This window comes from Coregonus clupeaformis, chromosome 23 (assembly GCF_020615455.1).
Source record: "Coregonus clupeaformis isolate EN_2021a chromosome 23, ASM2061545v1, whole genome shotgun sequence".
In the NCBI taxonomy this organism is placed as follows: domain Eukaryota; kingdom Metazoa; phylum Chordata; class Actinopteri; order Salmoniformes; family Salmonidae; genus Coregonus; species Coregonus clupeaformis.
Window position 1 is genome coordinate 28890168 of NC_059214.1, and position 11390 is coordinate 28901557.

The window sequence follows — 11390 nt, forward strand, 5'->3', positions numbered from 1 at the left end:
TGATTTTAGGCTTGCGTGTGGCTGCTCGGCCATGGAAACCCATTTCATGAAGCTCCCGACGAACAGTTCTTGTGCTGACGTTGCGTCCAGAGGCAGTTTGGAACCTGGTAGTGAGTAATGCATAATGTAATTAATGAACCTCAAATGTATTTGTCAATTCTAGTTCAGTATATATTTGGCAGATATTCTGAAGGGGTATCTTAGGTCATCAAAAAAGCACAATACACTAGTTCCTTCAGAACATTTGATTTTATTAAATAAAAATCTGTCTACATTGTACAAAACATGTCGAATGATCAAGGTTGTTTGAAAAAAAATAACATACTGGGGGGGAAAAAAAAGTAGAGTAGCACAGCTTAACACTTGCTTGCACGCACGGTAGTTTATGCTCCTATTAAACACACAGCAAATAAAATGTATGCTAAATGTCATGAGCAGGAAGTACAAATCAGGTCATGAGGACACAAATGGGTTTCACATTAAAACTTGTGGCTGAGACCTTCACTGGCCCAAACTGCTGCAACTAGTCTGACACACATACATACCTACCCACCCAGTCAACCTCTGCAAACTGCCCCCTCCCTCTGCCAGAAACACATTTAGCTGATTTTAATGCACATTAAGCTGTCCCCTCCGCTAAATTACTAGTAAACGAGGCACTCTTACCCAATCATAAGGTCATGTTTCTTAGTAAAAGGTGTATCGAATTCTGATATGAATTCATCTTTCAGTTCCAAAGTTATATAATATGAGTATTAAAATCAGGTCAGACACTAAGAAAATGCTCATGCTCAGCAAGAATTGTTTCTAATTAACTCAACTGAAAAGGTTATGGTTCCTTCCAACATTGTGGGTGAAACAGGACAAAACACTTTTTTTAAAGGACAACTGAAATTAACTAAGTTAAAGCAAAAATAGACTGACTGTTCCAGCAACCCCCTCCCCCCTCCTCTATAAATCAATAGTGTTACATCTATACTGTGTTTTACCATTTTCTATCAGCCTTATCTTTTGAACTTCAGGTTACAGTAGTGCACACAAACAGGCTTCATTACATCCATTTGATATCAATAACAGCATTGCATTATTCTCACTGGTGAGCATTTTCCTAATTGACAGTGAACATTGCACTATATTCAATACTATTTTCCATGTTGAGGATGGATGATGAGACTGCTATGTTTGAGGTAAACAGAGGAGGGGAGGTCTGTCAGAGCCTCAGTCAGGTGTGGGTAGAGGGACGGAGTAAGGCTGGGCGAGGACAGGCGAGGCTGGTCCGGTTTTACAGAGTGGGTGGAGGGGAGACAATCAGCAGAAGTAGTAGGGTTTATCCATTTGCAGCTCCAACAAACTCATGGCCAGTCTGTTTGGGCAGGTCTGGGGGTTGGAGGGACAATTTGCCCCCTAGCCCCACGCTGCCATTAAGTCTAAACAGCACTTTGAGGTGAGCCTTAGAACATGCCACCGCCCATGCCTCCCATACCTCCCATACCTCCCATGCCCCCTGGCATGCCACCCTCCTTCTCATCCTTGGGCAGCTCTGTGACCACACACTCGGCGGTGGAGAGCAGAGAAGCAACACCTGCAGCATCCATTAGTGCAGTCCTTACCACCTGTAGGGGGAGACAGACACTCAGTCATTGTTGTAATACAGACATTCTCTGGCAAAGGGAGCAAAATCAGCAGAGAACATGTGATACCACTATCAGCCAACTTCTGTCTATGCCATGTCAGTCTAGCCCAGGGTTCTTCAATCCTGGTCCTGGAGGTTTTCTCTATTCAGACCGTCAAGGCCCTGGCAGGATTGCCTCTAGCCAAGCATACACCAGAGTTCTTCAATTCCGGTCCTGGAGGGCCGAGCCATCTCTGTTTTTCATCCTCTCCTTCTAATCAGGGGCTAATTCAGACCTGGGACACCAGGTGAGTGCAATTAACTGCCAGGTAGAAATAATAAACAGAAGTGTTTTGGCCCTCCAGGACCGGAATTGAAGAACCCTGGCATACACCATAATGTGAGTAGATTTTTTTTTTTAGATGGGTTGGTTGCTTAGCAACAAAACAGACGTGTGTGCAACTATGGGGCAAAACAAAGGGTTGGCTTAGATTTGACAACATGTAAACTACATTTAGTCTCCAACTGTTTATTAAAAACAGACACATTTGCACAATGAGCGCTTGTATCCAATACAATCTTGTATGAATTCAAATAACTTTTGCAAACATTACTGCTGTACATTTCCAATCACTAAAAATGAACCTGTCTTTATATTTTGTGTGCTGGGTGAACGATAGTGAAACGACAGTGTAGTGCCGAGCTGAAGCATCCATACCTTGGTGGGGTCGATGATGCCCTTCTCTACCATGTTGACGTACTCTCCCTCCATGGCATCGTATCCAATCTCCCCCGCGGCCTGAAGGATCTTCTCTACCACTAGAGAGCCCTCCACACCTGCGTTCTTCGCAATGGTCATGGCTGGCACACGCAGGGCTCGTCTAATGATGTCAATTCCTATGGAGACAGAGGAAGTGATACACCAAGTTAAGCTACAATACTTATGACCAGAAGTTTGAAATACATTTTTACATATCCCACCACTCCCATGTGTCCAACTTTACAGCCCAAATTAAAACCTATTGGCATGTTAGGTTAAGATGGGCTCCCGAGTGGCGCAGAGGTCTAAGGCACTGCATCTCAGTGCTTGAGGCGTCACTACAGACCCCCGGTTCTATTTTTATTTTTTTGTCATTTAGTAGATGTCCAGGCTGTATCACAACCGGCCGTGATTGAGAGTCCCATAGGGCGGCGCACAATTGGCCCAGCGTCGTCCGGGTTTGGCCGGTGTAGGCCGTCATTGTAAATAAGAATGTGTTCTTAACTGACTTGCCTAGTTAAATAAAGGTTAAATGAAATTAAAAAATGTAAAAAGATCCAGAGTAGGAACTCTACTTACCAATCTTCTGGTCAGTGTTAATGGGCACGAGTGCATCCAGAGCAGGGATGGAGCGCAGCAGGGCACAGCCACCCCCGGGCACGATGCCCTCCTCCACAGCGGCCCTGGTGGCATTCAGGGCGTCGTTCACACGGTCCTTCTTCTCGTTCACCTCCACATCACTCGTTCCTCCTACCTGGAACAGAACAGTCAGCGACACTCGCTTTCTCTGCCATGCATGGCAACTGTAAATCTTGTCTTAGAGTAGGAATCTCCTAATTTTAACTCATCCTACCTAATTTCATTTGCCTAGACTAAAACTGGACAATATTCAGGGACATTAAAAGGACAAAAAGTAATCAAATCAATTTCCCTCTACGATCATATGTCCCCCTCCATGCAGCTGCTGACCCCCTCCCCCTTGACCCCTGCCCTGACTGACCTTGAGCACAGCCACTCCGTCAGACAGCTTGGCCAGCCTCTCGTTGAGCTTCTCCTTCTCGTAGTCGCTAGTGGTGTTCTCCAGCTGCTCAACGATCTCTGCCTGGCGCTTCTCGATGGCCGCAGTGTCTCCCTTCCCCTTCAGCAGCATGGTGTCGTCCTTGGTGACGGACACCTCGCCAACCTTGCCAAAGTCATGGGCCTGGATGTCCTCCAGGGCAATGCCCACCGCCTCATCACCAAACACCTAAGGAAGAGAAGGAAGAGGGATGTCAGTAAATGGCAGGATTTGAACTGGTATACATTGGTCCTAATTGAACATTTAAAAATGGCATCCATCTTTCAAGAGTGGCATGGACGGTGCACTTTCAAATAAAATTTGAATTTGTCACATGCGCCGAATACAACAGTGAAATGCTTACTTACAAGCCCTTAACCAACAATGCAGTTAAGAAAAAAAGCAAATAATTAAAGAGCAGCAGGGAGGCTATATACAGGGGTTACCGGTACAGAGTCAATGTGCGGGGGCACCGGTTAGTCGAGGTAATATGTACATGTGGGTAGAGTTAAAGTGACTATGCATAGATAATAAACAGAGTAGCAGCAGCGTAAAAGCGAGGGTGGGGGGGGGCGAGCAGTTGCCATACCAGGCGGTGATGCAACCAGTCAGGATGCTCTCGATGGTGCAGCTGTAGAACTTTGAGGATCTGAGGACCCATGCCAAATCTTTTCAGTCTCCTGAGGGGGAATAGGCTTTGTCGTGCCCTCTTCACGACTGTCTTGGTGTGTTTGGACCATGATAGTTGGTTGGCGAGGTGGACACCAAGGAACTTGAAGCTCTCAACCTGTTCCACTACAGCCCTGTCGATGAGAATGGGGGCGTGCTCAGTCCTCTTTTTCCTGTCGATGAGAATGGGGGCGTGCTCAGTCCTCTTTTTTCCCCTGTAGTCCACAATCATCTCCTTTGTCTTGATCATGTTGAGGGAGAGGTTGTTATCCTGGCACTACACAGCCAGGTCTCTGACCTCCTCCCTACAGGCCTACCACTGTTGTGTTGTTGGCAAAGTTAATGATGGTGTTGGAGTCGTGCCTGGCCATGCAGTCATGGGTGAACAGGGAGTACAGTAGGGGACTGAGCACGCACCCCTGAGGGCCCCCGTGTTGAGGATCAGCGTGGCAGATGTGTTGTTACCTACACTTACCACCTGGGGGCAGCCCGTCAGGAAGTCCAGGATCCAGTTGCAGAGGGAGGTGTTTAGTCCCAGGGTCCTTATCTTATTGATGAGCTTTGAGGGCACTATGGCGCTGAGCTGTAGTCAATGAATAGCATTCTCATGTAGATGTTCCTCTTGTCCAGGTGGGAAGGGCAGTGTGGAGTGCAATAGAGATTGCATCATCTGTGGATCTGTTGGGGCGGTATGCAAATTGTAGTGGGTCTAGGGTTTCTGGGATAATGGTGTTGATGTGAGCCATGACCAGCCTTTCAAAGCACTTAATGGCCACAGACGTGAGTGCTACGGGTCGGTAGTCATTTAGGCAGCTTATTTTAGTGTTCTTTGGCACAGGGACTATGGTGGTCTGCTTGAAACATGTTGGTATTACAGACTCAGTCAGGGACATGTTGAAAATGTCAGTGAAGACATTTGCCAGTTGGTCAGCGCATGCTCGGAGTACACGTCCTGGTAATCTTAGTCCTGTATTGACTCTTTGCCTGTTTGATGGTTCGGAGGGCATAACGGGATTTCTTATAAGCATCCGGGTTAGAGTCCCGCTCCTTGAAAGCGGCAGCTCTACCCTTTAGCTCAGTGCGGATGTTGCCTGTAATCCATGGCTTCTGGTTGGGGTATGTACAAAGAAAAAGCCATATCTCAGACTGGCCAATAAAAATAAAAGATTAAGATGGGCAGTCTGAGATATGGCTTTTTCTTTGCAACTCTGCCAAGAAGGTCAGCATCTTCACTGTTGACGTTGAGACTGGTGTTTTGCGGGTACTATTTAATGAAGCTGCCAGTTGAGGACCTGTGAGGCGCCTGTTTCTCAAACTAGACACTAATGTATTTGTCCTCTTGCTCAGTTGTGCACCGGGGCCTCCCACTCCTCTTTCTATTCTGGTTAGAGCCAGTTTGCGCTGTTCTGTGAAGGGAGTAGTACACAGCGTTGTACGAGATCTTCAGTTTCTTGGCAATTTCTCGCATGGAATAGCCTTCATTTCTCAGAACAAGAATAGACTGACAAGTTTCAGAAGAAAGTTTTTGTTTCTGGCCATTTTGAGCCTGTAATCGAACCCACAATTGCTGATGCTCTAGATCCTCAACTAGTCTCAAGAAGGCCAGTTTTATTGCCTCTTTAATCAGCACAACAGTTTTCAGCTGTGCTAACATGATTGCAAAAGGGTTTTCTAATGATCAATTAGCCTTTTAAAATGATAAACTTGGATTAGCAAACACAACGTGCCATTGGAACACAGGGCTGATGGTTGCTGATAATGGGCCTCTACGCCTATGTAGATATTCCATTAAAAATCAGCCGTTTCCAGCTACAATAGCCATTTACAACATTAACAATGTCTACACTGTATTTCGGATCAATTTGATGTTATTTTAATGGACAAAAAAAAATTGCTTTTCTTTCAAAAACAAGGACATTTCTAAGTGACCCCAAACTTTTGAACGGTAGTGTATGTACGTCACTGTGGGGACGACATCCACTATACACTTATTGATGAAGCCAGTGACTGATGTGGTATACTCCTCAATGCTATCCGGAAGAATCCCGGAACATAGTCCAGTCTGTGCTAGCAAAACAGTCCTGTAGCTTAGCATCTGCGTCATCTGACAACTTCCTTATTAACCGAGTCACTGGTGCTTCCTGCTTTAGTTTTTGCTTATAAAGCAGGAATCAGGAGGATATAGTTGTGGTCAGATTTGCCAAATGGAGGGTGAGGGAGACCTTTGTACGCGTCTCTGTGTGTGGAGTAAAGGTGGTCTAGAGTTATTTTCCCCACTGGTTGCACATTTAACATGCTGGTAGAAATTAAGTGGAACAGATTGTAAAGCAGGATAAGTTGCAGTGCTGTTCTGTCCAATATTAGAACAGGGCCAAGTTAAAGCCTCAACCATGGGATAAGCAAGACTACACAAACTCTATTAATTGACAAATCATGCCAGTGTAGAAGTGTCAGACCAGGCGTCCCTGCCTGGCATGCAGTCAGACAAGGATAGTAGGAGACATGTTTCTGTGTGGAAGGGGGAATGACAGAACTGCACTGTAACATCCTGCTTTACAATTTGTTTTCTCAAATCGAAATGGACTGATGCAAGTATGGGGTGGTTGGTGTAAAAGTTCTTACAGTAATGATAGACTAATGTAACCATGGGGTGGTTCTATTGTAAAAGTAATCTTACAGTGCCCCCGGTGGCGACGGCCATGTCATGCAGCTGGGCCTTCCTGTTGTCTCCAAAGCCTGGGGCCTTGACTGCCACCACCTGCAGTCCCACCTTCAGCCTAAAGAAAGAGTGGTGGTTAATATAACACAGGCTCTCAAAGTGGGATCCGCGGAATACGTTTAGAGTGTGTAATAAAATATTGTGAATCTATACAATTTCTTAACCCTGGGCAACATGGGACTGGGAGGCCTACAGGGATACTGGTAACCAGAGTACTCCACCAATTATACATTTTTCAATTCAATACGTCTTGTATTCCCCCAAAATGTGTTTGCATGAATGCACTGTAATTTAAGCTTTAAAACTGCAAAATTATCAGCCTCATGGCAAAATGTGTAGTATTGCAGGAAATTAGCTTAAACTGCAAAGATGTTTCCGATGCCAAAAGTTGGCCCTTTAAAAATGTTCCTTCCCAGTGCCCGAGATTTGGTTTGTCTGGCCGTGCACTGTTGAAGTCATAGTAAAACTCCTTGTATCCTATTTTTATCTCACTCAAGTTGTGTTCTGTTTAATAAGAGGGTTCATGATGAATTTGCAGGTTGACGTTTGTCTTGAGTCTTGTCCTGGAGGCAGAACTGAGCGATCTCCCCTTAGATAGGCCAGCTGCAAAGTGAAAACTGGCTATATTGTAATAATTCATGAAAACAAAAATCTTAATTTAAGGTCAGGCATTAGGGTTAGCAATGTGGATAAGGTTAGATTTAAAATCAGATTTTATGACTGTGGCTGTGCCAGCTAGTGACCACTCTGCAGAGCTGCCTCCAGAACAAGATGAATTACAAAAAAAGCCCAAACTGATCCCAGATCAGAACTGCTACTCTGAGACACAGGGTGCTAAAGGCACAGGGAACTGACCTGTTGAGGACCAGGGTGCTGAGGGCCTCTCCATCCACATCCTCAGCCACGATGACCAGAGGTTTGCGGTGCTGGTTGGCCAATTCCAGGGCAGGGACGATGCTCTGGACAGTGGAGATTTTCTTCTCGCTCAGCAACACATAGGCATCCTGGAACTCACACTTCTGGCCTGAGGGGCAGAGATGAGGGAGAGGGTTCATGTAAAAGCTCCAAAATGGCCAAATGTGGAGCATCAAGATCATAAAAACCCATTAAATCTGTAGAGCATCAAGATCATCAGTGTGCTGGAGTTCCTTTTAATCTTAAAGCCCCAAAATAGCAGAAGATGGGATTGGTGGTAGGGTCATGGCAGACAGGGGACCTTACCTTTGGCTGTGTTGATGAAGTAAGGGGAGATGTATCCGCGGTCGAACTTCAGCCCCTCAATGATCTCAAGCTCATCATAAAGGGTTTTGCCATCCTTGACAGTGATGACTCCCTTACGGCCCACTTTCTTCATGGCGTTGGAGATGATGGTGCCGATCTCCACGTCTCCATTAGCAGAGATGGTGGCCACCTAGCAGACAGAACAGAAAGCATTGAAAACGTTACATTCACCATCAAAAAGGTTCTCTTAATATATAAAGTAGAATATACATATAGATATTGCATCTGTCTCAAATCAAGAATGATTTGCATCAATTGAATAGATATGAATTTATAAGAATATTGACTTATTTGATCAATCAATATTCTTAACAGAATTGGTTACCTGGGCAATCTCCTCAGGGGTGGTGACTGGCTTGGACATCCTCTTCAGCTCATTGATGACGGTCTCCACAGCCAGCATGACACCACGGCGGATCTCCACAGGGTTAGCTCCTTTACTGATGCTGTCAAAGCCCTCCTTGGCAATAGCTCTGGCCAGCACGGTGGCGGTGGTGGTGCCATCTCCTGCTTCTTCATTCGTGTTGTTGGCCACGTCCTGGACCAGCTTGGCACCAATGTTCTGGTACTTGCACTTCAGGTCGATGGCTTTGGCTACAGTGACGCCGTCCTTGGTCACCTTGGGGCTGCCCCAGCTCTGCTCGATGATGACTGTGCGACCCTGCAGGAAGGGAGGGGGAAAGGGTACAGCTCAAAACACTTGTAACACTGGTGTTCAGTTGTTCCTGCCAGAAACAGCACCTGGAACAAGACACTGTGGTGCACAGGGTTCTTCGGGTGGAAATTAGATTCAAATGAAAAGTGGAACACTAATGGATTGGTTTTACATAGCAGTTTCGTACATTCCATGAAATCAGGGTGAAATTTAAAAATCGTACAGAATTGTTTATTTTATTTGGCACCACAATACCAGAACCTGTGGTCATAGTAACTCCTTCCTCTCCTACCTTGGGTCCCATGGTGACGGCGACAGCATCAGCCAGCAGATCCACTCCCTTCAGCATCATGGCCCGAGCATCGGCTCCAAACTTGACGTCCTTGGCGTAGGCCCGGGTGAGGTGGGGGGCCAGGGCCCTGCTGACTGGCCTCATCTGTCTCATCACTGTGGGTAGACGCAGCATCTCTGAAGGGGGGAAAGAGAAAGGAAAAGTGAAATTAGTTAGGGGCCAAAATGCACCTTCACAATTCCAATAATTAATTCACAGATCATCCAATGCACCGACTGTATTTACATTTACGCCATTTAGCAGACGCTCTTATCCAGAGCGACTTACAAATTGGTGCATTCAACTTAGGATAGCCAGTGGGACAACGACCCCCTTTTTTGTATTACTCTGTCGTAGTCCACTCAAATAGCATGCATTGTGTCAACAGCTGTCAGGACCTTCTTCATTTTAATATATTTAACTAGGCAAGTCAGGGCATATATACACTTAAATGTGTTGGTAATAGCTAAAAGTAGCAAACTACTTGTTTGGCCTGTAACACATGAACCTTCCGGATCATTCCCAAGACACCTTCTCCCCCTCCCCTGGTCCAGTGCCACATATGGACAATGTCTGGATGTGACAATGGCAAGCTATACAGTACACCCTAGTGGCTGCTCCTGGTACAGAAAGAGTTGTAAGGGAAGAATCAATGAATGAAGTGATACCTATGATGAAATACCCCCGAAAATCTCAAGGACAACCATTTACATAACACAGAGCGAACACATGCAAATGAAGGTTTGAGGTCTTGCAGAAAGACCAAGCCACAAATTCCAAACTTATTTAGCAGGTACTAACTGTAAGTCGCTCTGGATAAGAGCGTCTGCTAAATGACTAAAATGTAAAGGTATCAAAAGGAACATGTCAAAAGGTGGGAATCTGTAGGCTGTCATAAGAGTTAGTCTACATGTGCATGATTTGGCAGAATTTCTTATTCCACATAACCTAAACCAAGGGCCGAGGACGAGACAGCCATATAATTAGGAATTATATTTAATCTCTATGGACACAGCATTCTGCATAATTCTCAAGTAGCAGCCTAATTCCATGTCCGACATGAGGACTATTGCACTTGGTTGTTTATCTCTGATTACAAATTAATGTTTTATCTGATGAGTTTGTTGAGATTTGCTAAATCGTTACTGATTAATGTATCGCACCGCTCTTTTCCTGATTCTCCCCACGTGTGTTCAGGTCATGTGGCATAAGGTCAAAATCGCACATCATATGGCGCGTTCACAGTAACGTTTAATGCTTTCCCCAAATGAATGAACTAGCTACTGAATGAATTGAACATGTAGTAAAGATGCAAAGACAAACGAAAGCATTATTTGTGAATTGAAAATGCAAACATTTCTACTGCAGCCTACACCAGCCCGAGTAGACGCTACCCCAGCTCGAGTTTGGACAAGAAAGGACTGGGTTAATTGCTCACGCCTCTAATTTTGGCTTTACAGATTTCAATATCTGACAAATGCAAATTAAGTGAAAAAAATAATGTTAAAATCAATTTAACAATATTTTGGAATAAATTGTGATGCGATCAAACCTCTTGTAGGTACAGCATGCCATGACATGAGTAAATGTTACCAATTGGGCTCTGTCATTCTTCAATCAAGCACAGAACACATGACAATCAACATGACCGTGAAAACAATTATGCACATAACTACCATCAAAATATCAATTCAACTTAACTATCAAATAGATATGACTAATGAAAAAGTATTGGAGAAACAGACAGCCAAGTTAAAATTGCCATAATTACGTGTCTGGTAATTATGTCAAGTTTTATTCCTAATCCTAGTTAGGCTAGCTAACGTTAGCTAATCCTAGTTAGGCTAGCTAGCTAACGTTAGCACAGATAGCTACTTATTTCAATGTCCTTGTTGGAGAACCATGACAGGCTTGAAAATATGTTCAGCTAGCAAAAGCATATAGACAATATGCTGTTTAGATTTCTGCGCATCAAGCTCTATAAAATGTTATGAAGACATAACAGTACTTACTTGTTGTTTGATGATGACACGATTTGCTTGTCTGAAGGAGACAGGATGGTATAATGTGGAAAAGAATAGGCTGCGGTTGTGTAATCGAGCTTCAAAGACAGGCAGCAATGCACATGGTTTTGCACCCGGGCAATCTACCGGTCTGCCCCTAAACATGCATAGGGAGAGAAATACATATGTTTGCTGAAATTGGACTTTTTACATCAAAACCATAATGAATCAAATGATTGTGCTATTTATGCACTTTGTTTTAGGGAAAGTATTTATTTTGTGTATTTAACTTATCGATAAAAC

The 11390-nt window shown here is 44.5% G+C and overlaps 1 protein-coding gene across 1 annotated transcript; it reads right to left on the reverse strand.

Annotated features, from left to right (window-relative positions):
* Positions 1-230: 230 nt before the first annotated feature.
* Positions 231-11216, reverse strand: LOC121537050 (60 kDa heat shock protein, mitochondrial). The gene is made up of 10 exons (XM_041844795.2): positions 11097-11216; positions 9046-9221; positions 8424-8759; positions 8039-8228; positions 7673-7841; positions 6776-6875; positions 3373-3618; positions 2952-3126; positions 2331-2509; positions 231-1613 (listed from the first exon to the last, which is right to left on the reverse strand). The coding sequence occupies exons 2-10, from the start codon at positions 9217-9219 to the stop codon at positions 1452-1454; spliced, it is 1731 nt and encodes a 576-aa protein (XP_041700729.1). The 5' UTR covers positions 9220-9221; positions 11097-11216; the 3' UTR covers positions 231-1451.
* Between the last annotated feature and the right edge of the window lie 174 nt (positions 11217-11390).

Excerpts from the sequence above, each read along its gene's own strand:
- LOC121537050 (XM_041844795.2), bottom strand. The coding sequence starts at position 9,219 with ATGCTGCGTCTACCCACAGTGATGAGACAGATGAGGCCAGTCAGCAGG. Across the intron at positions 8,760-9,045 it reads CCGTCACCATGGGACCCAAG|GGTCGCACAGTCATCATCGA; the intron begins GTAGGAGAGGAA and ends CCCTTCCTGCAG. Across the intron at positions 1,614-2,330 it reads GCATCATCGACCCCACCAAG|GTGGTAAGGACTGCACTAAT; the intron begins GTATGGATGCTT and ends CTCCCCCTACAG.